Raw genomic sequence first — 26,575 nt, 5'->3', positions numbered from 1 at the left:
CTCAACATTATTGTACTGCAGCCTTTTCTCTGAATTTTCTTTTCCCTTTTCTTCTTCAAAGGTGCATAATGACCGGCATGGCTTCTGGTAGCATAGTGCTTTTCTACAATGATTTCAACAGGTGGCATCATGAATACCAAACCAGATACTGATGTTGGAACTAAGCTGCTTAGTATATGCAGAACTCTCAGACGAAGACTAACAAGTCTCTCTTCAGTATCTTACCAGAGCCTCAGTTCTTATAAATAGTTAATATAACATCTGAATGTAACTTAAAATTGCCGGGAGATGCTATTTTTTAAAGTTAATTGCTATTTTTGTAGACCTTGCTTGACTTTGGGATGGGGGGGGAGGAAGAAGCAGAAAATGGCTGCTGGGGTTCTGTAGCTTAAAAAGAAATCTATATTTTTAGTCATAGTAAGTCTATTTTGATCCATGTATGGGAAGAGACGTAAATAAGATGGCTAAAATTCTTGTACTAGCTATATTATGAAACATGTCTCTCATGCAAATCTTTATAATCTTGGGGAATATTTGATTTTAACAATGGAAATTGGTTATAATGCCAGTTGTTGATTATAATACTGGCATTTTAAACTGAGCTTACCCATACCACACTTTGTCTTGTACCTTTACAATGATTGTACTATTTCAAGCACTGAATTTCTGAGAATCAAGAATATAAATTAAGATAAATGTAGTTTTGTTTCCATCAGTGTAATGATCAAGCATGCTTCTAAGTCTAGATTATTAGTTTGTGGATTATTTTTCTGTTTGTTTTGTTGTGTTGCTGATGAAGAAATCAACAGCAGAGTTCTCTTAAATGCAAGTCTGTATTCCTACCAACTTCCTGTCCTTGTTTCAGTGCATACTCAAATGTGCATTGTTCCTCAAAACCAAGCTTATTTTTTTAAGATTTTGGATGCATCCTTCCATTAGCAACTTCTGTATATTTTTTAAATCATGTGCAGATTCAAAGAGCCCCTTCTATTATTTCCCTAAAAATAACTTGGCTGGAGCCAGACAATTATTACAATTCTGCTTCCAAATGGTGTAGAGGCAAAAGCTTCTATTTCTATTCTAACCCAACTTGTGAGAGCTGTATAATGCAAGCCTTTGCGCCCTGTACTGTTTAGGAAAACAGCATGTGTTTGCATCAGGTTTTGGTACAATCATGACAAAAACAGAGAATTAACACCCTCTCTTCCAGCTGTTAGGATTTTAAATTTATACGAAGGAACAATGTTATTTTGCTGTTGCATAAATTCTACTTTTTCTACGAGATTGCTGTGCAGAATTCTGTGAAAATATTTGTGACAGGAATTGTATTGTTTTGTAGGTCTGTATTGCACAAATAACTACTTTGTATGTTGTGCTTTATTAAGATTTGAAACTTACATTCCATATCTATATTGGTATATAATTTTCTTCAACTGCTTACTTGAAGCAGTTTCCATTGTTGCTTTTTTCCTAGCATTCAACTACTCTCTTTAAGTAAAGATCTGAAAGGGGAAAACTCAGTTTGAAATAAGAAATTAAATAAAAAGACATTTGTAATTAAATGTATCATTCATTGCAGTGACATTTCATCTTGCTGATATAAGCCAAAGACTCTGCTATTCTTTGAAAGACATAGACTTTATGACAGCATTGTATCTCTTAAAACCTGTAATTCCCTTTTGACTTTCGTATGGAACGCATCCACTGCTGTAGGTACCTGGGTGTTTGTTGTTTATCACAACAGTTGCAGTAGTCCAGCTTTAATGCCCATGCAATTGATGGCAGAATAACTTCAAATGTAGATAATTTTTTCACTCATTTTCAGTGTTTCTATGGCTCAGGGATAGTCTATGAAACTTAACTTAATTTGTAAGTTACTTAAATATCATGTTATGGCACATTGCAAGGCTATTTAAAAAAAAACCATTACGCATTCAAGTTTTAGATAAAGAGATTCTGCTGGTCTGAATTAAAATGTTGGAAAAGCGGAGGAGAAGACAATGCATTTTTCCCGTTGGTGCATGCTTCTGAAGCTAAAGATGTGGCCAAAGCACTTGGTAGGATACAATGAATAAAGTTCAATTCTCTTTCTCCCTGCTCCTACATAGGAAAAAAACCCAGGTAGTATCTAGTGAAGGCAGTACGAAGCAGGTTTTATGTTTCTATGCTTACATACAGCATACCAATTATCTATTAGCCCAAAATAAATTTTAATACCAAACTTAATGACCCTTGTTAATGCAGGGAATGGGCAACAGATGGTTGCCAAATATTATACTGTGACTAGGCCCATAACCGCAACCATTGACCATAGTGTCTGGGGTTGACCTATGGCGGAGTCCAAAATTATCTGCAGGGCCACAAGTTGCCCACACCTATGGTAAAAGGCTATGGCTGGGTTCGTATGCAAGACAACCCACACAAGTTACAACATGGGTTCTTGTTGAACAATATTGTTGTATTATGTAAACCAAGGTGCATTAACAATCCCATGGTTTGTTAGCCAAGACCAACTCAGAGTTCAGAATCCAACAACAAACCAGGTATTTGCTTCATGACTTGTTTTTGGTTTAGCAAGTAAGTTGCTTATCATGGCTGAGTTCACACAACTTAATAACCCACAGGTCAATGACAATTCACACATAAGTCTTACGCAAGAGTTAGAGTTGGCATATTACACAAAACCAGCCAATGAAAATTCTCCTGTACTTTTTCATTTTAAAGCAAACCAAAGCAATAGACCAGCTTTGGTGTGAGCTGCCTTTTAATTTCTAAAATCAATGCCAGACTTCCATAATTGTCACAGTACTATGGAACAGAGGGGGCATAAAATCTCCATGTGCCAAAGATTAAAGACTTCAAACATCTGAGTGAAAGAAAAAAAAGTTTCACTAAATGTTATTACAAAGTGCTCTATGATGCTTAACATTGAAACCAGAAAATACTAGCAATGAGCTAATATACAATAAGGTTCTTCTGCCTAGGTCAGTGGATGCAGTTAACCCGCACTAACTACTACTGTTGATTACTCCAGTATCAATACAAACCTAAACTACAGAAGCATTGGTCTTACATCTAATGTATTTACTGATCTTGCTTATGTTGATTGAAAACTGATTACATATAGCTTAAGATGCAGTGGTATGACAGCCAGATTTGCTTATATTTGACAAGAGTTTAACAAGCAGCAGCCTAAGTTCTTCAAGAACTATCCTAGTATGAGCCATTCCAGTTGCTGTCCAGTTATATGCTACAATAATGCTTAGATAATTTTATGGGGACCAGTGATGTAAATGCAAAACTTTATTGTGGCAATAGATGGGTAAAAGCACTTAGCAGTAGGTGTCAGATCATCTCCAGTGGGAAATAATCATCCTCATCACTAGCAAGCAGGTTATAGGAAAGCCCCTGAGCCTGTGACATAAACTTGGTAGAAAATAGTCAGATTTTGTCTAAGGTAATTTCCTGAGTTTGCTAATTATTAATAATAATAATAATGATAATCTTAGAATGTATCCTTTGGAAAAGGCTGTTTGGCCTATTACAGTTGCCATAGAGATACCACTGAAGACTGCAGCATCACAACTGGATCTTCATCAAAATTCTTTAATAATTCTATATTAATTTGCTTGGGGAAAAAGTATCACAAGATTACTCTCACCTTCACCACGGCTATCAGACATGTGGCCAGTAACAGCAGAAATCTTACCCCTCCAGCAGTCTACATCAGGGGGAATCCAAAGATGCATATCTAAGAAAAACTAAAATGCATGAGAAAAGGTGTTCACGCTGAAGTTCAGGAGATAAGACATCAGACATATACTGCTCACTGAAATCTGTTCAATATTATTGAGTACAAACTTCTGGAGTCCCATTTCTATACTAGCCTTGTTGAAACAGAAGTTGTGAAGAATCAATTCAATTATGATGGACAGAGAATTGTAGAGGCTGTTAGAAAGAACCACCAGTGTACAGAAGACTCAGTTTTTTCTTACTGCGATCAAATACAGATTGTCCACTTTGAAAACAGAATTGGCATGTAGAACAAAAGGAAATAAAGATTACCATTCATATTGGATTGGCTTTCTATGTTCTTATAAAGTACCACTCACTCTTCTTTTCAAGAAGAATGTTTATTGCAGGTCTTATAGGTCTAAAGTAAAGTAAAGGCTAATAGAAAATGATTCAGAACTGTTAAAAAGAAGCAAAGGGAAATAAGCTGAGTACATACGTTAATGAAACAAGCATTAAGGTAAGATACAACTCCATCTACGCTTAACTTTCAGTTTAACTGCTCCTCCAAATATTTCAGTGCTTTCTGAAGTCAGAGTGGGCAAATGAATAAAGAAAGTGGTAAAAGCATTCTGTGCTGGTGACCAGTAGTTTATTATTTCACTTAGCTCGCTCTAAATATACTGCTCCATTTTAGTAAAGCAACATGCAGCAAGCTTTCTATTCCAGACATTTTTTTGTAATCATTATTGACAGGAAACCGTGCAGAGCAACTATTACTGAAAAAGCTTGATTGCCCATAGTCCCCCTAAATGGGGAGGGAAACAGTTGCCCCATGACTGTGTTACTTCTGTATTCAATTTGATAAAGTTCATGTTACCTAAACTTCAATTTCAAATCAAAACTTTTAGTAAGACCCCCCTCCTCCCCACCCTTCCATACATTCACTCTAACACCACTTGCTTTTCAATATTGTACAGATTGTCCACAGGGACTGGCCTTGCCTCCAGAGTAAATCCAGAACTGAACTCTAAAGTTGCATAAAATAATTAGAGCTTCCCAGTTTCCTTCTCTGGAACACATATTTTTAAGCCCAACATTCGCTGGGTGAGGCCTCTTAATAGTTCTTCCTATTTAAATTTTATATATCAAGATATGAATATCAGCAGAGAAGTTGCATTCATTCTCATTCCAATGTTGTTTGAAATCATATTCAACACTAAATTCTTAAAAAGTATTTCCAAACAGAATGGGCAATGTACTAAAAGCTACTGCATGTAATACCTGCAGCTTTTTCAAACCATTGTGAACAAACTACAGTAATGAGGGCTAGAGAATGGTAGTGGATAGATTCCTGACCTAGCAGTGGACTTGAGCAGAACTTGTCTTAAATGACTCCTGCAGTAGCATCATGACATGCTGAAATTGGGTGTGGAGAGAGTTTGATTGGCTCAGAAGCAGCAGGGAAGAACGTTTTGAGATCAGCTGTAGGAGGTTCATGAGCTGCAGCACTGATCCCGGTGGCTTGGTTCACAGCAGCTTGATCAGGGTCCTGACAGCGCCTGTTGCAGAAGATCTGTCTTTCTTTATCTAAAGCTGTGTTCTGCAATGCAAGTTTTGAAATATCACAAAACTAGCTCCTCTTCTCACATGTAAAAGCATACAATGAAACATCATTTGATGCATGCATTTGTCTGAGGGAAAGGAGAAGTAACACTAGAGGTCTTTGCCAAATCTGTGGTTGCTGTTGATGGTTTTGGAGACTAGCTTTTCCCATGCATAGCCCCAGAGCATTACTAACAAGAACTGCATTAAAAGCATGCTAGTGTAATACCAATGAGATCAGTTTTTAATGAATTGCTTAAAACAAAAAGGTTCACTTGCAAGTCTGGTGAGGAAAAAGCACACGTGTGGTTGCAATAATAAATGAAAGAATGAATAAATAAAACAAGTATGGGCAAAACGTACACCTTACTGACCCAGCTTTAGTGGCATACAATTGTTGCTCTTGGTGTGGGTTTGCAACATGATACACCCAGCTAGTTCAGCAGGACTCAGTTTAGCACTGTAGTGCAAACAGGGCTGTGAATCCAGATGTCCATCCAGTCCTACATTAGCAACGTACAGCAGGGCTCAAACCAAGTTTAGGTGCATGCAACTGGGCTGGCAGAAGCAAACTGGACCATTCTTTTCCCATGGGAGTCCTATAGTCCCCTGAAAATGGCCCACAAACAGCAGGTAAATGGAGTAGGCTGTGGTGAGAAAGAATGGAAAATCAGGCAGAAACACCTTCTATTAATGAACTTCCCCTCATAGAACATGCCTCTACTCAGTATTATTGTGGGGGAGACAATAAAAGTAGCAAAGTTTTTAATGCGATGTCTAACTCCAGTTGAGAAACTGAATATGCATATGTGTGCAGAAAAACCACACTATTTTTTTGGTTGGTATTGCACATAAGAGCACTTGTGTGTACATACAGCCATGCCTGATCAACATCTTTTTACTTTTCAGCTGTCAGAGTGAGCATGGAGCTTTGCCCCAGTCCGGGGGCAGCTGTCTGATCCTAGGCCTAGTCATCAGAAGCCAGGTACCTGCAGCTCAGTTCTCTCAGGCCTTCACTGACTGATAAGCAATGAGCAGGCTCGGTAGAGGACACTGAACCTAACTAGGGACTATGACATTTGACAAAGGCCCCTGCGCCATGACCAGGGACATCACCCATGGGAGTAAGGCAACAGTAGGCAGGCTCTGCAGGAGAAGGTGCTGGGGGGGGGGAGGGTCATGTGGTGCATCAGCAACTATAGAGGGCTGGCCAGTACGTGAGCATGCCTAGCTGGTCTATAGCTAACTGCTGGAAACCACAATAAGAGAGCTAAGGTCTTGCTGGCTAAAAGTGCTGCCTGATCGGAGTCAAATGATTATGCCTTCACGTTTTTATTGCAAACTTTGCTACATGGCCTTAGCACCCACTGTAAGCAGCTTATATAAAGTTATGGTTTCTGTAGGATTACCAAACTGGTTTTATACTTCATTCTAGCTGCTTGCATAAAAACATACATTTTGGAAAAAAGTTTACATTAGTGAAATTGAAGCAATGTATATGTGGTAGAAAGAAACATGAGGGGCTTAATAACCTGACCACTAAACACCTAATGCTTAATAATGATACAGCAACTTTGAAAGCATCTAAACTTACTTGCAAACACTGGCATATCTGGTAGACGAGAATGTAATTTTCCTGAAATTAAACTGCCAGAGAAGTAACAATGTGTGCCTATGACGTTGTTTCTAATGCTGTCAACTGTATGTGCATTGTGGAGTTGTGAATAGCATGTAAGGTGGTTATCAGACTCTAACATAGCTACTTTCTAATGTAACACAATGTTACTGAGTAACTCGCTCAGTAACTCTGAGTGAGTTACTCAGAGCCCTTCGTGGCTATGGGGTTTGGAATACAAAAGCCAATAATAAATAAATAACAGTAAAACTTATCAGAGGCTTCAGAAGTGGGAGTGACACTTACTTCATTACTCACAACTAAAGTAACTCTGGTCGCAATCGTAACTAGCTTATGAAGAAAGTGAAGATGAATTTTTCCCATGAAAAATTAGAGTATCAGAGATAGCAGTTTCCCCCACTAAAAAATTGGGAGAGCACTGCAAACCCATCATCTTACACCACATACTTATACCTGCCCTGGGTAGTTGTTCAGAAAACTTTAACTTTGTTGAATGTACAAAACTGCACCAGCGGAACACAGGTAAGTGAATGTGTGGTCCAAAAACAGCTGCTTTAGAGAAATTCACACCCATATGGCTATGCTGGTAGCGACAGTGCAAACAGAGGAACATAAATCTGTTGTAAGATGATCCCACAAATACCACTTGTTAGAGCCACTCCTCCTCTGTGCAAAGAAGCCACAGGCCCATAATTTATGCTACATTTTTAGAGGAATCTGCACCCAAATACACGGGACATGAAATCTCATGCATGGCTGAAATGGTACAAATGGTGCAAACATAGAAATACAATGAAAACATGTAGTGTGCCTCTTCTGGATAACTTGACAGACATCCCCACCTGAGACTGCTATTATATTACTTCTCCCTTTTTTCAGACTAAAAAAAAAAAAAAAAAAAAATTTAATGTGGCAAAAAGCACTGTAATTAGTACATACCATTGCCTTGGACCTACTCAGAAGAAAGCAATGCAGGCATTGGGAAAGGAAGCAAAAGAAGAAAGCAAGGGACAGACACTAGACTTACTTGAAGCAGAACCAATAGCATTGCAACATTTATAAATGCAAACAACCCCATTCTGGGATTAAAAAGCAGCACCAAAACTACTTGAATGAATGACAATGCAATATCTGGGCTGGGAAGTTTAAATCATAAGAGGAAAACATATTTTTCTTTTCTTTTTGCAGTTCTATTCTTCTACCACATGAGGGCCTTCTCTGCCTAACCACAAAAGTCCAAGGACAAAAATGTTTTGTGCTAAACTGAAGATAGCTTGGAATAAGACATTAATGTGAATGGTGCTGGAAACAAGAAATGGATGCTAACTGAACAAATGTGATCATTATTTTTATTGTCTTGCATATTACATGCCCTTTGCCTAAACATTTCTTTTTCAATTGTCCTGAAAATATACTAGGTTTAGTAACAATAAGGAAATTAAAAACAAGCACGAAAATAAAGGAAATACATTCAGAGATGTTCTTTTGTCTCTGTTACTCCCTGTTTTATTCTTTCTTATGCAAGCATCCAAAAATGGCCACTTTACACTTTTCAAGACATGGCAAAGCATAATGGAACCTAATGCTAAAGAGCCAGTAGCCAGGTATTAAGGACATCTCTGCACATTAGCAGGAAGCCCAAAAGAGGAAGTGTGTGTGAATCATACTTACACATCTACAGTTTGATGAGATGAGGGAATTTATGCATTCCTCCCCCATCTCCCAGCTGGACAAAATGAGCAAATTGTCCCTTGGTTAGGAATATATACATCTCATCACAAGGAAGACACATAAATTCCTCTTTCACATTACCATGGAAACAGAGCAGCTTACCTTCATTTCCTATAACATGGAACCCTACCTGAGAGTCTATGGCATGGCATTTAGTTTAAGAGAAGGTAGGTCTTTTAAAAAATCTTTGCAATTTGATTGGTGGTTTCCTGATAAAATTACCCTGTTTTTTTGCTACCCATATAAATTAATGCAGCAACTGACTATCATCAAAAGTTTTCAAGTTCTGATTACTAAACAGCATGTCCAATACTTGTTTACATGAAAGTTCCACCAAGGTCACTAAAAAGTAGCTTGTAGTTCAGTGCAACTTAGCAAGCAATCTTAAATCATCAGGGCAAAAGTTATGGTGGAAAAACATGGGAATTAAAATAACTAGAATATGGGATGTGCTTCATTGGTTAGAAGCCAAACCATCAGGCCAGAGAATTAGAAAATTATATACCAGTAAGAAGCCAGAAGCTGCATTATATTGAAGATTGGAGCCAAGCTTAAAGGACGTGCATATTTGCGAGCAGTTAAGTTAGAATTCAAAACCACTCTGTTTAATAATGTATTTTATACCAGGTTTCTGCTTCAGGTTTATCCATAGTCTCAGAAATACAAATATTGAATTCTGAGGTCTCTCAGACTGTCAAGTCAAACTGTCAAATGAAATGCAAACAACAGCATCAGCCTAAAAAAAAAATGTTGTATTTCATACTAAAAACACTATGCTACTTTTTAAAGCCATCACACATTTGTTTATATACATATCCATAAGAAATAACATATTAGAAGAACACAATTCTTTCTGTATTTTTCTTCAACTTAAAATGACTTTGGCTGAACTGTTGACATGGCAATGCCTTGCTGAGCATTAGTGAAGCAACGCAAACAAAAACTGACTGCTAACACAGATAGCATCTTTAAGAACTTCATTGCCAAAAGGCTTTATTTTATGAGGCAAACATGCTTTTTAGCATAGGTGTAAGAATTAAAAGTCCTGTGTGACTATGCTGAACGGTTTCAGACAACTTACACAGTAAAGAACTGCTTATTCAGATGATATTACACAATTTAAAAACAGGAAATCTCAACATGAAAAACAGTTTGGCAACTCCTTTCAAAGAACTGTTCTTAAAAATGCAACCAACACACGGGGAAATGAGACACATCCACACATGTGCACTGCTATTTTTCAATGGAAGAATTTTACAAATGCCATTCCAAAAGGAAGAAGAGGCTGAAAAATAGTAGATTAGTAAAAATATTAATGGAAATATGCACTTGCTTACCATGATGACAGAAACCCCAGCGGTTGGGTTATTCTGTTTGGGTAGCGTGTTGTTAAAGTGCTGCTTTAATTTACCTGTTACTTCAGCTTGCATATTATTCTCCTGGGAGGCATCATCCTTTGGATGGAAGGAAGGAAGGAAGGAAGGAAGGAAGGAAGGAAGGAAGGAAGGACAGAAGGCAAAGAAAAAAGAAATAGCATATTCAACCTTTTAGCTATGCAATGCAGCACATTTTTGTTGAAGTGGGCTGAGAAGTTAGCTTGTACACAACACCTACAAAATGAGTTGTTTACCATGTTGTTTACATCAAAGTAGAATCTCAGGGCATGATTCAGCTATAGCAAAGCATGTTTAAATTTTGTTAGCTGCAATGGAAGAGATGTGCAGTTTTTAATACTACCAATTTCAGTGCAATAAAACACATGCATAACTTCAGCTGGATCAAGTCCTGTGTTATGAAGATTTTGGATTTAAAATTTAAGATTTAAAATGTAACAACGTAACAACGTCATGCAGTGAATTAGACAATTTGGGTCAGATTCAGGAGCTGCCTTCTCCTTCTCCATTCCTGCACCACAGCTCATCCCACTCAGCAAAGGTTCATGACTCCTATGGAGCATTTTCTGCAGTCTCTAGGGACTGCTATGGGGAGAAGGAGGAGAGGAATATGCTTCTTTAGGTCCAGCTGCATATGCTTGAATTTGGATATCTTTTTTTGCAGCATACTTAACTGCTCACATGAAAGATGAAAAAACAAAGTATATATATAATTAATTTCTTTCCCAGACACCTATACCTCTTTTCACTGATTCATTACATCAAGTAACTTTATGTTATCCTCTCTACACCCATTTGGTAGGACCAGATTCAAGACACTTATTTCTGTTTTCTCTTCCACTGGGTTGGAGACACTCTCTGGACTGACCATGATGACTATTATCTGTGCTAAGTTAACCAAGTCACCTTACAGTAAAAAGCATATGCACAAAACTAAAATTTGGTAACCATCACAATACTGATGACATGTGTAAAAAAGGTACCTATAGCCACTATTTCTGTAGACAGTAACTACAACTTGTACAACTTTCCTATGTACAAACATTAAAAATGTTAGATGAGATTACACAGGTGGTTTAAGAGCTACATAAAGTTGGGATATTTGTTGGATCCCTCAAATTATTTTTCAGCTACAGATGAACACATGGTAACCCTTGGAATAGATTTTATTTAGGTATAAGCAGAAGAATTTTACTCACCGAAACCCAGGGGTGGTTTAGAATCTGAGCTGCTGTATATCGTGCTTCCACATTTACTTGTAACATCAGACTAATTAACTCCTAAAGAATAAAAAAGAATTATGATGTATACCTTCTAGACTTTGAGCTTACGTTTTCTCAATCAGTAATCTCTCAAGGATCCCTTATTAATCTTTTGAGATTATCAATAAATATACATGCTAATGATTTTTTTCTTTATTCTTCATAATTATTCTTGGCCATTCATTTTCATATAACTACTAAGGGTAGTATGTCTCAAATTCATCTTCCTTCCTTTTAAAAACATACTCCTGGAACACTCCCAAATTTTCCATCTTATTTCCCCATAGTCTTTATCATAGACATAAAGCCATTGGGGACATGGGCTGACGTGTCTTTAACATGCTGATGGCACCTATCTCTATTTCTCTTCATCATCTGAGATAAGTAAGACTGCACAGGTGCTTTAGCAGGCTGTATAAGATTCAATAACAAAAAGCTAAGCATGGGTGATCTGCACCTGTGGGAATTAGGTGTGCAGTCTGCTGTAGATGGAGCTGTACCCCCTTTGAAGGAGCAGGTTCATTGCTTGATTTAGGTGGCCTCAGTTGCTTGGAGTGCCTTTTTGCAGGATGCTGGCTCATGTTCTAGTCTGAATAGTCTGGCCACAGTGAGTCATGCACTAGTAATTTGGACTACTTTCATGCATTATATATGAAGATGACTCAGAATTTCAGTTAGTGGGGATTGCAGCTGCCAGAATTTTAACTGGTATAGCCAAACATTACACCAGTTCTGAAAAGCACAAATCCAGGTGCTTTTAAAATCCCCAACAAAGCTCTTCTTGTATCAGGTTCAGCCTGAGTCCTAAGATCATCCAGGAAGGTTCTTTTCCAAACACCAAGGACAATTTGTGGCAGCAAGTGAGAAGGTCTTTTCTGCTGAGGAATTTTGATTATGTCCTCACATAGAGGTCCCCCCCACATAGAAGTGTAACAGATGCAAATGATGCAGTTATTTTGCTGCCACCCCAAACACTCAAACAACTTAACTTTAAATTGTTTATATGTTTTATCTTTGCTTGGTTATGCTACTGGCTTTAGTAGGATTCACAATGAAGAAAAGCAGTTTAAAAATATTTTAATAAAAAGTATAGATGAAGGAAGGAAGGAAGGAAGGAAGGAAGGAAGGAAGGAAGGAAGGAAGGAAGGAATCCATCTATCTCTCTTGGCCACCTAAGCACAAGAAAGGTGAATTGTTTTGCTTCGTACTGTTATAATCTGTTGCTAACTGCAAATAAAAATCCTAAAGTAGGACCGTTACAAATCTACTCCTTTTGTTCCCATAGCAAATATTGCTTCCTTTTTCATGAATAACAAACTAAACAATGCATCAGAAACAGTGACTAATGGTGAGAGAGTGAATTTTAAGCATTCATAACTATATACTAATGCTGAACACGGTTTATCATACTAGATAAGAAATTCAAAGAATGTGTATGAAGATTAGGCACTTTGGGTTCAATATTTTCCCAACAATGGTCCTGGTGTCCCATGCTTTCTACAACCGCTTATAGTAGCAGAGTTAGTGTGGCTTTATGAAAAATGTTTTCATGTTTACAGCCTGAATAACAGCAATTCTTTCCAGTACCTTAGCAGAGTCAGTGATGTTATCCCAGTAGGGAGAAGGAAATTCAAGCTTTCCAACCAGGATCTGATCAAAGAGATCTTCTTGGACATTGTTCTCACTGTGGATCAAGAGCAAACAGAAGAAAGGTGATTCTAAAACTAATTTGTAAATAGTAATGATTATGAAGACAGAACTATTTTATTAGCTATACAGCAGTGTATCCCAGTTTGAGTAAGGGCATAACTAAAGAAAAATGTGTCTAGCTGATTTCTGTGGAAGAACTTTAACGCTGCATACTTATATCTCTATTACTGACCACAGAGAGTAAAACATAGTAATACACATGGCTCTAAGGTGATGGCACAATGTTCCACAAACTTATGGCAATTGAAACATTTCTGCTTGAATGGATAAGTATAATGAATACAGGGCGGAAATACTGCATCTGCCCCAAACAATATGAAGCTGGCTGTGTGAAAAAAAAGCCTCTCTTCATAGTGCAAGAAAGAAACATCTAAAACAGATTAGCAATCTGTTGCTATCTTGAAGGAATAAGTTTTTATTTGTAACACTTTAGTTGCTACTTCTTGGATACTTATATTTTAAGTAAGTTTCTTTGCTCATCAGGACTGATGAAGTCTAATCTCCATGCTCTACAGGACATAAGGAAACCTTTTTGGCTTACCTAAATCAACGCACTATGCAAGATGGAGTGTGGGAAGCTGTCTGACATGGAAGCCATAACTTTTTGAGGCATCAATTTGCAGAAGAACAAATTCTTTGCACTTCTGAAGTTTTGTGTCTGATGCATTCTGAATTGGCTGAAGTGATTCAACCAGTGTGACATGAAATTGGGCATTTAAGGCATTATGTTCTAAGATCATGCACTGGTTATAATTTCAAGACATGCTAGTCCAAATCCTAACACTAGGAGGCAAACTCTGCATGCGTAATACAGTGTTTGTTTGTGCGTGCGTGCGTGTGTGTGAGAGACTCTCAAGGACAAAAGAATAAGGATGCAACTAGTTTCTTGCTTAGATGTCTGCCTGCCTCCCTGCCATTGAAAAACTGCATTATCTGCCCATTTCTGCCTATAAGTAATCGTTCTCTTTTTTTCTGAATATACTGATGCCAGATAAAGGCATCAGAAATACCTGATCCTGTGGAGAAAGTATGGAGATATTTAGCAGCCTAAAAGCACAAAATTTGTATTGCACTATAATTAATTGGTGTGCAAGAAGTAACAAACCAATCTTTACTTATTGTTTCTACTGTTATTTGAGATTACTTACCTACGAAATGGTGGAAACCCACATAACAATATGTACGTAATGACACCTGCAGCCCAAATGTCCACCTTTAAGCCATAGCTGTTAAAAAAGGAGAAAACGAGGAGAAGAGAAGAGAACAGAGGAACAGTGTGGTGTGGTACACAGGGGAGTGCTTCAATATATTTCATCTTTCAGATACTTCACACAGATAGTACAAGTTTTGTCAAGTGAAGGTTTACTAGTCATATCCATTCAATAGTTATATCTTTTTAACCTATAATTTTAATAGGTCAACAACAGCAGGGGTTTCTGGTAAATTTTTATATTGCTTGCTTTCCTTGTAGAAGCTATAGAAATTTATACTGAAATGTTCATAGTTGGTAGCATAATTTTTATATGGAATATAGTAACATGTCTATTTATTTAAACTTTTATATGCCATCACCACATGCCTCGGCATCTCGGGACAGCTTACAAACGTCTATTATTTGTGCCTCTTAGATTCTCAAAGTCACTGTATACTATATCTTATGACATGTGATCAAACAAGTATGGTTTGGTTCAGAGGAGATGCTAAATCATGATTTGCTGTTGTACGGAGGAGCCCCTTGCCACCTCACTTTCTCTCACATTTTGCTTGAGTAGTAACTTTCAGGTTTTCAGCAAACCACAGCTTGCCATCTGAACCAACAGATCTATTTTTTGTGTGAGCCTTAGCAACCAGCTTCACAAGAATATAACATCTGAATCTACATAAACACAGTTGTATTATCCAAGACTTAAAATAAATCAAACTGATTTCAAGAGGCACAACTTAAAATTGTTCTTCAAAAACACACAATTACCTGTACCAAACACACACACACAAAACCATTTAATAAAGTATTCTCACCCTGTCTCTGCAATGATTTCTGGAGCCACATAAGTCGGTGTGCCACAGACTGTATAGAGAGGTCCTTCAACTACAGTGGCTAGTCCAAAGTCTCCTAGCTTCAAGGACTTCGTCCCATCTGGATACTCACAGACCTGGGGAGAGGGGGAGAGTCAATGAGGACCATACTATAGACTGAAACACTGTTCTTCAATTTAAGTAGCTTGATTCTGAAGACCTGCTTTGGCTGCCATAGGAGAAACAGTGGTTCATCCCACAGCAGCAGAAAGAAGGGCCCTGACTTGAAAACTGGTAGAGCCATCAGCATAAAGTGTCCATCTGCACAGATAAGAGATAAATGCATTCCTTTGTGTATTCTAGAATCTACAGTCTGAAAGAGCATGAACACAAAGGGATGAGAGAGACATAAGCCCTATTCATGCTTTTGGATGAATGCACAAGGATTTAAAGAGGAGAGGGAGTGCATGAGTAACATTTGCCCTCAACATCTCTGTGAGTGTTCCACCTTTAACCTTTGTGGATTTAATGAGAGCCCAAACATATTCAGTCAAACACTTAAAATCCTCCCTATGATACGGAACCCTGATACTGCCGGTTCCTGATCACCAGGAGGGAACACAGGATCCCCCTTCAGAGCGTTATGCATACAGAGTCAGTGTGCCTGGAGTCCTGGGACCAAGGCTTATAAGTAGGCCCTACGTACCTCCATACAGCTGCCAAATGCATGAGAGGGGATATAGAGAACAAGCTATACCAGTCCGTTTCCTTCAGTGCCTTCTTCTGATCATGGTCTGCCATGCTGACAGTTAACTATAAAAGCCAACTATTTGCTTCTCTATCAAGACTGCATGTGAAGAACTCAGTTGAGCCAAATGTGTGGGAAAGCCTACAGAAATCGGCTGCTCACTTAAGCATGTAAATATGCATTAACCATAGATTACAAAATGGGTGAGTGAAAACCAAATGAAAAGGTGGGGCTTTTTTGAATCAACAGCTGGAAGGCAGAATATAGTCAGTGGGTCTTATTTATCTTTCAACTAGATACAAAATGCTTTTGATATTTTAATTTAAAGGTAAAAATATAGTCATGCACACACAGTTTCTATCTGCATTTCATAGATCAATTAAATCTCTAAAATACTAAGGGCTCTCAGTTGTTCAATATGGCTTCTACCCCAAAGGCTTTCATAACATACAGCTATACTTTTAATAGCTCTTCTGAAATCACAAACAACCAAACCACCATTCTAAATTAATTGGAACATCACAAAAAAATCTTCCTAGTTCAGTGTATCACCTAAAAGATTATTGAAACTGGTCCCTTAAGACATGGCAACATAGGAAGGATTCTTGATTTTTGTACATTTTTCAAAATTCTGGCAGTTGGAAAGGAATGGGAGAAACACACAGTTCTAATGATATTATTTTCAAAACTGAGAAGAAGAAATTTCTGTAAGGCTAAGGCTACTGATGTACTATATAAAAGCAAAGCCAATGAAAAAATTGGTCCAAGAGAACTTGGTACACCTAGTATATAGACTTCAGTCAATGCATTAATAAAAGCCAAACGATTGGTTTTATGTGAACATCACCAACTCCAACCCACAAAGCAGTGGTTAGCTCCATGGTGTGTATGAGGTAGGAGAAGACACACTCACTCTGAAGCTAGCAGCTTGTGTCTGAGGTCAGGCTGGAGATAGCAGTATTGTCTGAACTCAAGGAAATGACTGGCAAAAGCAAACAAGCATCCCCATATGCATTCCCAGACAAGTTTATTTGTCACTATACCACCATCAATGTGCACAGTGCAAAAATGCATTGTTTCAGTTGCACATACTTAAGTTTAATTACAATTGGTTATGGAATCTAGTGGGTTGTGCCAACAAGCTTCACAAATATGGGTTTTGAAGATGAATTTGAAGAAAGTGGGAGAATTAGGTGGCATTGCACAGGTGAAGAATTTCCAGTTTGTATAATGTTTGCATATGAAGAATGGCTTTGCTCATGGTGGCACCGCAATGGAATGTTCTCCCCAGAGAGGTCAATGAGTCTTGGACCTTCTTTGCTTTATGAAATTATGTATTTTTTATTTAACTAGAAGAGATTATGGGTGCTTTGCTATAAAACTATTTTAACTGCATTAATGATGATTGTTGCTCTTCATCTTTATTTATGTATTTACCATTATCATTTCTATACCACCACATAATTTATTAAAAACATTCATGGCATAGATTTGCTCTTTATGCCTGAGTCATTCTAACATATTTTATTATTATTGATGTCTTTAATTCTTTATCATTATTAGAGCCAATTAATAGCAGAAGGACATTTTGAAACAGCAACAACAAATCATGCAATATATTGTGGTAGCTCACAGCCCTTAACAGAAGCTCTCATGAGTCCTGAAAAGAATACCTGCTACACATCCTTTTTGTACATAGCACTGTGGAACTGTTAACAAGAATGCAAACCAGACAAGTGGCTGGCTTTATATCCAACAACTAAACGTATTTCTGAGATAAGGAACCATTTACATTGAGAACCATTGTATCATTTCAACATGCAATTCAATGCCAGTCATGGCATCTGTCAAGTAATCTCTTTAGGCTTTCTAATGGAAAAGTGCATCTGTGCCTATTTATACCTGATTTGATTACTAATGAGAGCTTAAAGTGTCAGATTAGCCTGAGCACTTCAACTCACTTAAGTTCCTGATGTCACTGTTATTATTTGAAAGCAGACAGGATCAACCAAACTGAGTCCTAGCCTGCCACAACAACTGAGTGCATGGCTCTTGCTTGCTGGAAGTTCCACTTAGTGAAATAACAAGCATCAATGCTGCAATTGGAAATTTCTTTCATGGTGCAGCACAAGAACCCTTTTTTGGACTATGGATATTACTAGATGATATATTATGTCCATAAACCAGGAGTGCACAGTTATTAGCAGGCCAAGAAGAAAATGGTAGGTGCCAACCTTCCACCCAAGACTCTTCTTTGGGAAAAGCCAGGTACTGAATCCTTTTCTGGTTCTGCCAAACAGTCCCCAGCCTTCTTCCCAACTCGAGTTTCACAGGGGATAGAAACTGCCATGCAACTGCCTAGAATTTAGGAGGAAGGTTCACCTCTAGCCACAATTGCTGGCACGTAGTTCCATGCCATACTATCCATGGTGAGAGGGACAACCAGCTTTAGTAAAGCAACCACAACATTTTTAGCTGTTTTGTCACTTTCAATAAAGAGAATTTCAAGAAAACAAGTGCAAGTAGCAGCATGCCATACAGTAGCATTTAAACCATATCGCTTAGTTTGCATTTATGACTTCAGGTACTATGCAAACAATGCACTTTTAAAAAATTAAATATACATATATTAGAACTATTGTTTGATCAAGGTTTTTTCTGTTTGTTAAATGTACCTATTTCAGATATGAGAAGCTCAATTTTAAAAAGTGTGGGTGAACAGAAGGACTTCTGTTCCACATAAATGGCAACATTCATGCCTTTAAGTCCTTCAGACACACTAGAAACATCCAAGGATATATGGGTAATTAAAATTTGGACCACTGAGTGAAGTGTTAAGTAATACCCTAAGTACATGAAAGACCAATTCTTCCATATGAACCAACAAAAATACGTGCCTGAAATCAGAGGTTAGGAGGGAGGTAGCTTGAGAATGGTATATACCACTGACCTAGAACTGTGTCCTAGTAAAGCTGTCTCCATAACTACTCACCTGATATCTGCTTTGCTTAGCTTTAGAAGTCAAGCTACAACTTCACCAGAACTTCAACTGATGATTGTCTGAAAGTGCTTCAATGATACTTTAGTCCATTTTACATATCTTACATGGTTTATTTTGGGTTTCTGTTTTGTTCTGAAAGTATTGAATTCCAATTTAATAGCACAGTTCAACTTTCTAAAATAAATCAGAAATGCCTAAGCCATTCGGAAGCAGTTGTTTATGCCAGCCTGTGAAAAAACACCTTATGGATAATTTTTGTTGTTATGAAACATTTACTTTGTGCAGTCTCTTTGAAGCAGTAATGTAACTTAGTAGGTTTCAGACATCACTTTATTACCATCAAAGGACTAACAGTAGTTCTATAGTGATATTTTGAAGGAAATATATCTCTTTGGATATGTTTAGAAGGGGTCTCAAGCACAAAATTCAAATTCTTATTGGTTGAGTAGGTGGAGAAATAACAGTTAAGGTATGATAATTGACAGTCAAGATAGTAAAGGCCTGAATATTTTTCTAGGGGTTATTTATGTATTCAAATTCTATACTGCCCAATAACTGAAGCTCTCTGGGCAAATAAGAATAAAAGATATATCATATTAAAACTTCATTAAAAGTTGATGTTAATACAAAATTTAAAACCAAATTTTAAAGATTTACACAGAGAGAGAGAGAGAGAGAGAGAGAGAGAGAGAGAGAGAGAGAGAGAGAAAGAGGCGGGCATGGATCAGGAACAGGAACTGATGTGGTCCTAAGATCTGGCCAGAAGGTGGTTATACAAGCAGGCAGTGTTTTTTTCATTTATAAACAAACAAACAAACAAACAAACTGTACAAGGAGTCATAAATCCAAGAAAAGCAGCTTTGGTGCCAGAAGAAGACTGCCAAGCACTGGAGCTGATTGTGAAGGAATCTGGCTGAGGTGGATATTTAAGAAATTTGACCTGAGGTAAAAGAAGTTATTGTCGCCTTGAAACAGCAACAGCATGTCTTGAGTGACTAAGAATGGTCTCTAAGCAGTGTTTTGAAAATCCCAAAGTGAAACTCAACATTATATTGGCAGAGAGTACTTTAGGTCCTAAAATATAAGTATATGCCATATATAAGAAATCCCAGAGTTGGGACTGTCCAGTGAAGGGGCCGTTTCTCATAAGTGGTGGCAGTGTTGGTGTGAGGAAATCCTCCAAACAGCCTTTTCTTATAAATAACATTTCATTTCATTTTCATTTAAAGTCTTTTTTCCTAAAAGAAATGAAATCCTGCTTACCAAGGACACAATCAGCAATCAAAATGTAAATACAGATTTGGAACAATTAAGAGAAGCAAATCATGTGACTCAGAGCTGTTAATATTTCATGAAAACATATTGAGTTGAAGCATACAGCTAGTTCATTCCTATTTCTCTATATCCTTGATTGCTTCTTAGCATTTTCATACATGATTGCCTTTATGTTAATGTAGAATAGACAGGAACCAAGTGAAAACTAGCAACATACCAGGAGATTCTCTGGCTTGATGTCTCTGTGTACAATGCTTAGACCATGGAGGTATTTCAGTGCACTAGCTAGATTGTAGACCATTGCACTCCCATCACGCTCTGTGTATTTTGTTGAGGATGTGATTGCATCGAAAAGGTCTCCACCCTGTAAAGGGGTTGCGGGTGAGAAACAATGTCTAAACAAAACTAGAACCATCAATTTCTTTATCTGTTAAAAGAAACTCAGAAGAGAAGCTTTAGGGCCTTTCTAATTTTTTAAAAATCAACATAAAACATTAGTTTAAGCCATTCTTACATAAAATTAGTAGTTCCTTAGAACCAAAGTTTATAGAAATATTTTCATTCTAGAATGGTATAACCAACAAATAAAAACAATTGGTGCAATTCAGGAAAGGTTAAGCATGCTAAAGCCTCAGGGAAATAAATGGGACTAGAATACTTATCTGTGTGCTTAATTCTATTCACACTTGCTTAAAAACATGTTATATTCAACATTCTTCTCAGTATGGAAGGGCCAGGCTGCTTTCCCATCTTTAATGGAACTTAAGTGCATCTAAATTTCTCTGGCTTGAACAAGGTCTCAACATGCTAGATAAAAAACCTCCTATGCTTATTGTGAATGTGAGAAATCCCTGTGCTGTGTTGATTAAAAGAGATAAGAAGGAAAAAAGCTTTTTTGGTTAGAATATACAAAAGTCTCAAAGAAAGACAGCATGGTGTAGTGGTTAGAGTTTTCAACTGGGCCTCAAGAGATCTGGGTTTTAGTCCCCAATTGACCATGAAGCTCACCAGTGACTTTAGCCCAGGGTTCCTTCCAAAAACAAAAAAGGTGGTGTAATGATAACAAACATTGGCTATCAAATTAATAACAATAACAAATAACGAATCCTAGCAGACTTCCTGTATGTGGTGTTACATGTGCTGTGTGGAATAGAGCTCACCCATGATCTCACTGTTATATCAAGAGATGGATATCTGAAACAAACGTATCTGGATTTTAAAGATATCACGGAAAGCTTCCAACTGCAACTTGATCCCATATGGGAAAACTAGGGAGGGCATAATAAAGTATCAGATTAACCTGCATCCTGAACATAAAAATGTATATAGCAAGGATGAGGAACTTGCCACTGTCCAGATGTTGGAAAACATCTCCCAACATCACAAATCATTGGCCACACTGACAAGGGCTGACGAGTAATGAAATTTCAACAGTAGACATAAGTTATCCACCCTTGTAGGGGTACCCAACTCTGTCCCAGTGCTGATAATATTGCACTAGCAGAAACCAATACCTGTGGATGTAACTAGAACTTGCAATAACAACAGCAGAAAGCAGATATTTTCTGCCAAAATTGAGTGGCGAATTGCCACTTTCTCCATTACTCTAACAAGCACTATGTACAATGTACAAGCACTAGTTTGTGCTGGCACAATGTTATTAGAGCTAGGACGTAACTGGATATTATCCTTGATGTATAAGATTGTAGACTGAAGTTAAATCTGTGGCAACTCTGAACTACTATAATTAAGAATATGACCCTTGCTACAGAAGAACAAAGGCCTATCTCACCCACCTTTCTGTCCCCATAGTGGCCAACCAGAAGCCAATGGGAAATCCAGAAACATAAGAGCATTTTATTTATTTATTTATAACATTTCTGTGCTGCACCCATCGCCAAAGCCTCGGGGCAGCTCACAAGGAAATGATAAGTTGCTGGGGAACAAGCATCCTTCCTTGTTCCCCAGCAACTGGTATTCAAAGGCATACTGTCTTTGATACTGAAGGCAAAACATAGCCATCATGAGTATTAACCACTGATAGTGTTATCATTCATTTCTAGTCCCCTTTTAAATTTCCCCAAGTTGATGTCATCACTACATTGTGTGGAAGCAAATTTCAGATTTAGGGGAAAAAAACTATAGCAGTGGTAAGTATGAACAAACATACATGGTGCACATTAAAAATCATTTTGTTTGAAAGGACTGGTTACTTCTGTAGAATGTTAAAACAACTTTAGAAGCACATAACAATGCAAAACATGTTTGAAACAAGAGGGATTACTTAACAATCTGTTCTCCTTATAGAAAAAAGAAATTGAGATTTCATTTCAATTCAGTTTCTCCTTATAGAAATTGAGTGAAAGGGGTCGGGATTTGTGAGCTGATGATGTAACTGTGATTAAGTTACATGGCAACTTAACTTTGAAGCGCAGCTTAGAAACATTGCAGCAGCATGGATAAAACAATTGTTTTATGCATCTTGCACAATGAGTATTACCATAAAGCCAAGTTAGATATTACATATTTGGTCAGAGTTTTACTCTTGTTACAGATTCCTACATTGGACAACTTCAGTAACCTAATATATAGTTGCAGTACATATACAATAAAGAAGTATGCAATCTCTCAGAGGAAATTTTGCATTTGTGTACTGCACAATCAATAAGGAGCAGAAGTGCATTCATGGTGCGCATAGATAATTAGGGGGAATTCCATGAGCAGGAATTTCAAAGGGGCTTAGAAACTCTTATGTGGTGAGAAGTACCAAGCTCTGTAAAGGCATGTGCAGGCATTTCATGTACATCTACTATTCCATATAGGTCCAAGGTCCAGAAACCTTGTATTATTTGATACTCATTGAGGGTATACATCCTCTCACCTTAACAAGCTCCATCACCAAATAGAGCTCCATTGTAGTGTCCATCTCTTCAATTAGCATGATGATATTGGGGTGCTTCACTCGGCGCAGTATTGAGACTTCATTTTCAATCAAGTGCTCCTGTGTTGGGAAAGGAAAGAGGAAGGGTAGGATAGAAGGAAAAATCCAAACAAATCCTTTAACAAGTCTGATACATAACATTCCAGGTGAGAAGTCTCCTTCCTATAACATTTCCTAATAACATTTCAGGTGAGAAGTGGCTCCTCAACACTTTCTTTAACAGTGTGGTTGTCAATAAAATCTTGTGAAATTACACAGGTATAAGCTTCATGATATAAAAATCCCAAATAAATAAATACTTTGCCAAGCAGGTCCTCCAAATTACCATGAACTAAAATGAATGAAAACTGAACAGCATGTCATTTTATTACTCAGGGAAATATTTGGATGTTTTCAGTTTCAAGAAACTAACTAGATGTAGACTGATAGCTGTAAATTTCATTTGGACATTAACAACAGTTCTTCAAAACATTTCTGAAGGCATCATAAAACCTTATCAAAAGCCTGATCTTCACGGCAGTACAAATGTTCTATCATTGTGCACTTCATGCATTTGTGAGGAAAACTGCGGGGAGTACAAGTGAGCAATTTGTAACTGATGAACATGAGCAGTGCCTGAAAAATTCAGTGCTATTTGTCCTACATCATATTAATTATCAATCAATCAGCTTGGAAAGTTGATTTGCATCCAGATCTGTGTAGCTCATTAATTTTACCCTACAGATTTAGTTTCTAAAAACCAACATGCTAAGCGTGCATCTCCTCATGTGAACATGTGTCACATCAGACATTGCTTAAACAAGTCGCACCTTTGTAACCCAATTTCAAGAGCATCAATAGTCTTTCTGGAACAAACATAAGTCTGCTCCAAACAAACGTGTGCTGGGGAAAAGAAAAACAAAGTGTAAATGAGTTTTAACAACATGGTTGAAACTTTAAAAAGAGGTCACAGGACTTAAAGAAAAAACTAAAACCACCACAGTTGGGATGAGATATAAAATGAAATCTTTCGTGCTGCTACAAACAGTGTATCATTTGAACAATTATGACTGACAAAGGTGTTGAACTTCTCTCAGCTTGGGGTCTAAATTCCATTATGCAGAGGTTCTGCACCCCCTTTTAAGACATCACAACATCAAAACAATTTGCACTATTATGAATCGCTGTATTCATCTTTCATTTGGGAAGAAACTCTCACAAATGAGTCAGAAGTTTGATACTTTGTTGTATGACTGAAGTTATTTTTTTTTTCTCATTCACACTTGTGTTCCTTCATAAGAGGTTACAATGCATGAAAAAGGGGAGCAGGGCTTTCCAAGCACAGGTATACAATTTCTTGATGTATTTGTGCATGTTACTACTACATGTGCGAAAATCTTTTCAAAGTACTTGAGAAGCATCTTTACTCACTGTCAACTTCCTCCTCCTGATGGCAAAGAAACTTACTTTGGGTCAGGCAAAGAGAGAGGTGGTACCTGCAAGCATTCCTTGCATCCTTGTTTAGCTAGGAGAGCCACCCCAACCCTGATGGGGAACAAATGATCCTGTGTAGGGCAATTCTTATAGGAGTTTCTCTGTGTTATCCTGGTGCCACCTCCCATTGCCTCCTGCCAGACAAAATGCTAAAGAGCCATAGGGCAGAAGGAGACAGTTGCAGGAGAGACAACTTTCTAGATCTAGGCCAGGGGTCCTCAAACTTTTTCAATAGGGGGCCAGTTGAAAGGTGGCGATGACCCACGCAGGCCAGTTAGGCGGGGGTGCCTGGGCGCATGGGCCAGTAAGGCAGTGTCAGGCACATGCGAGGCAGCGTCGGGCACGCATGGCAGTGGCTCACTCGCTCAGAGATCTCCCAGTGTCCAAAACCATCTCCAGGCGAGCAAGCCACCACCTCCCTGCCCAAGCTGTGAGGTGGGCTGCGAGAGCACGCGCATGGGGGAGGCGGGCGGTGGCAGCGGCTTGCTCACTTTGAGATCTCCCATCGAGTCCAAAAACCGTCTCCGAGTGAGCAAGCCACTGCCTCCCCACCTGTGCTGCGTGCACACATGTGGGCCGTGGCCAGATAAATGGGCATGACGGGCTGGGTCCATCCTGTGGGCTGTAGTTTGAGGTGCCATGATCTAGGCAAATGCAATCTTGCTTGCTCTGCTTAGAGAAAGATGCAGGTCCTGCTCTTAAGCATTCGTTCAAGTTAATTCTAATCTGTAAGCATTCTTAACAAATCCTTAAGATACCCTTAATAATAGGGGCATGCCACTTTTGCTTAGATCTAGATGTAGTTTTTTTTTTAACACAAACACATAGGTGCACAGTATGAGAATAAAATTAGATACTCATGGATCTTTGGTTTGCACTATAAAAATGCAAACCTTCTGGCAAGTGATCAGGTGGTAGTATACAAGAAAATAATACAGTTAAGGGTGGTTTGATCATGGATCTACTCATATATGTCAAATATTAGTTAACTTTACTCAGTCACCGGAACCCAAAGTTCTAAAATCAGGATATAGTAAACTGACCTTAAATTCTAGACACATCGGCAGTCCTACACCTAGAACAGTGATTCAGCTACTGTTATCTTTTTAACTATTCAAGCAAACCTCTATTTTATTTGATGACCAGCATTTTTAAAAAGTAAATGGTTATAAGATGATCTTATAACAATCACCAATAGATTAAAATAGTGAAGGAATTCAATATAGCTGAGTTTTCCCCTTCAAAACAATGGTTGAAGTTGAGAAAGAGGATGAGATTAGAACTTTAAGGAAGGAGAGGAGTATCTGAAGGAATTTGAAAATATACCAGCCCTGGAAAAGACAAAGTACAGAGGTATACAATAGGAATTTTATGCTTTGGCTAGGCAAACTACTGAGAGAATAGACAACTTCTGAGTGAAGTTCATAAAGTTTCTCTTTTAAAGATCATTTATAAAAGTTCCTTAAGAGAAAAATAGGATAAAATGTTTTAAAGATTAAAAATTAATACATTATCTCTCTTACTGTTAAAAGAATCTAGTGGGTGTTTATACCCACACCACTTCCCTTTCCCCTTGTTAATTGTATTCCACAAGCTGTTGGTCACAAAGATTCATTGTACAAGTGAGACGCTCTACTTATACAATGGAGATTTAGAGCTTCCTACAAGAAACTTTGAATCTTTAACAATAGTTTTGTCGATGTGCCTCCCTCCAGAAATGGGCATTTCCACTCATGTTGGATTCACCTTTCAAATGCTAAATCACTATTACACAGGCAGTGGGAACCCCTTGCACAGTGGAAATGGCAGGGGAGAAATGGCAGGGGTATGAGTGTCTCACTGGCTATGGGTGGTGTCTTTTTACCTGACTAGTTACTTTAAACCCGAGATATAATTCTGCTGAAAGAGACACATAACAAAGCAATATGCACATTTGTGAGTTCATAAAAACAAGTGTTAGCATTACTTAAAACTATGTTTCTAATTCTCTAAATTACATGGAAAACAGAATTTAACTGCAATAGACCTTACAGACTGCCAGAAGTTATTTT

The 26,575-nt window shown here is 37.9% G+C and overlaps 2 protein-coding genes across 28 annotated transcripts in view; one reads left to right on the top strand and one right to left on the bottom strand.

Annotated features, from left to right (window-relative positions):
* Positions 1–1,566, top strand: part of LRBA (LPS responsive beige-like anchor protein) — a 435,651-nt gene extending 434,085 nt beyond the window's left edge. For all 13 annotated transcript variants that reach the window (XM_044430947.1, XM_044430950.1, XM_044430949.1 and 10 more), the window contains one exon: positions 62–1,566. In XM_044430947.1, coding sequence (XP_044286882.1) covers positions 62–152 — 91 coding nt within the window. In that variant the 3' untranslated portion in view covers positions 153–1,566. The remainder of the gene's footprint in view (positions 1–61) is intronic.
* DCLK2 (doublecortin like kinase 2) overlaps positions 1–26,575 on the bottom strand; it is a 273,637-nt gene that overhangs the window by 184,535 nt on the left and 62,527 nt on the right. For 8 of the 15 annotated variants that reach the window (XM_044430965.1, XM_044430968.1, XM_044430969.1 and 5 more), the window contains 9 exons: positions 22,992–23,111; positions 20,328–20,474; positions 15,090–15,223; positions 14,219–14,296; positions 12,948–13,044; positions 11,298–11,378; positions 10,042–10,158; positions 5,092–5,335; positions 3,662–3,761 (listed from right to left, as the gene is read on the bottom strand). In XM_044430965.1, coding sequence (XP_044286900.1) covers positions 5,120–5,335; positions 10,042–10,158; positions 11,298–11,378; positions 12,948–13,044; positions 14,219–14,296; positions 15,090–15,223; positions 20,328–20,474; positions 22,992–23,111 — 990 coding nt within the window. In that variant the 3' untranslated portion in view covers positions 3,662–3,761; positions 5,092–5,119. Of the gene's footprint in view, positions 1–3,661; positions 3,762–5,091; positions 5,336–9,328; positions 9,409–10,041; positions 10,159–11,297; positions 11,379–12,947; positions 13,045–14,218; positions 14,297–15,089; positions 15,224–20,327; positions 20,475–22,991; positions 23,112–23,860; positions 23,934–26,575 lie in introns of those variants that run through there. The other 7 variants (XM_044430972.1, XM_044430973.1, XM_044430964.1 and 4 more) reach the window with 6 other exon arrangements.

Source organism: Varanus komodoensis, unplaced genomic scaffold (assembly GCF_004798865.1).
Source record: "Varanus komodoensis strain SLA01 unplaced genomic scaffold, ASM479886v1 scaffold21, whole genome shotgun sequence".
Taxonomy (NCBI): domain Eukaryota; kingdom Metazoa; phylum Chordata; class Lepidosauria; order Squamata; family Varanidae; genus Varanus; species Varanus komodoensis.
Note: the sequence above shows the minus strand (reverse complement) of the source record. Positions and strands in the feature narration are given on the sequence as shown.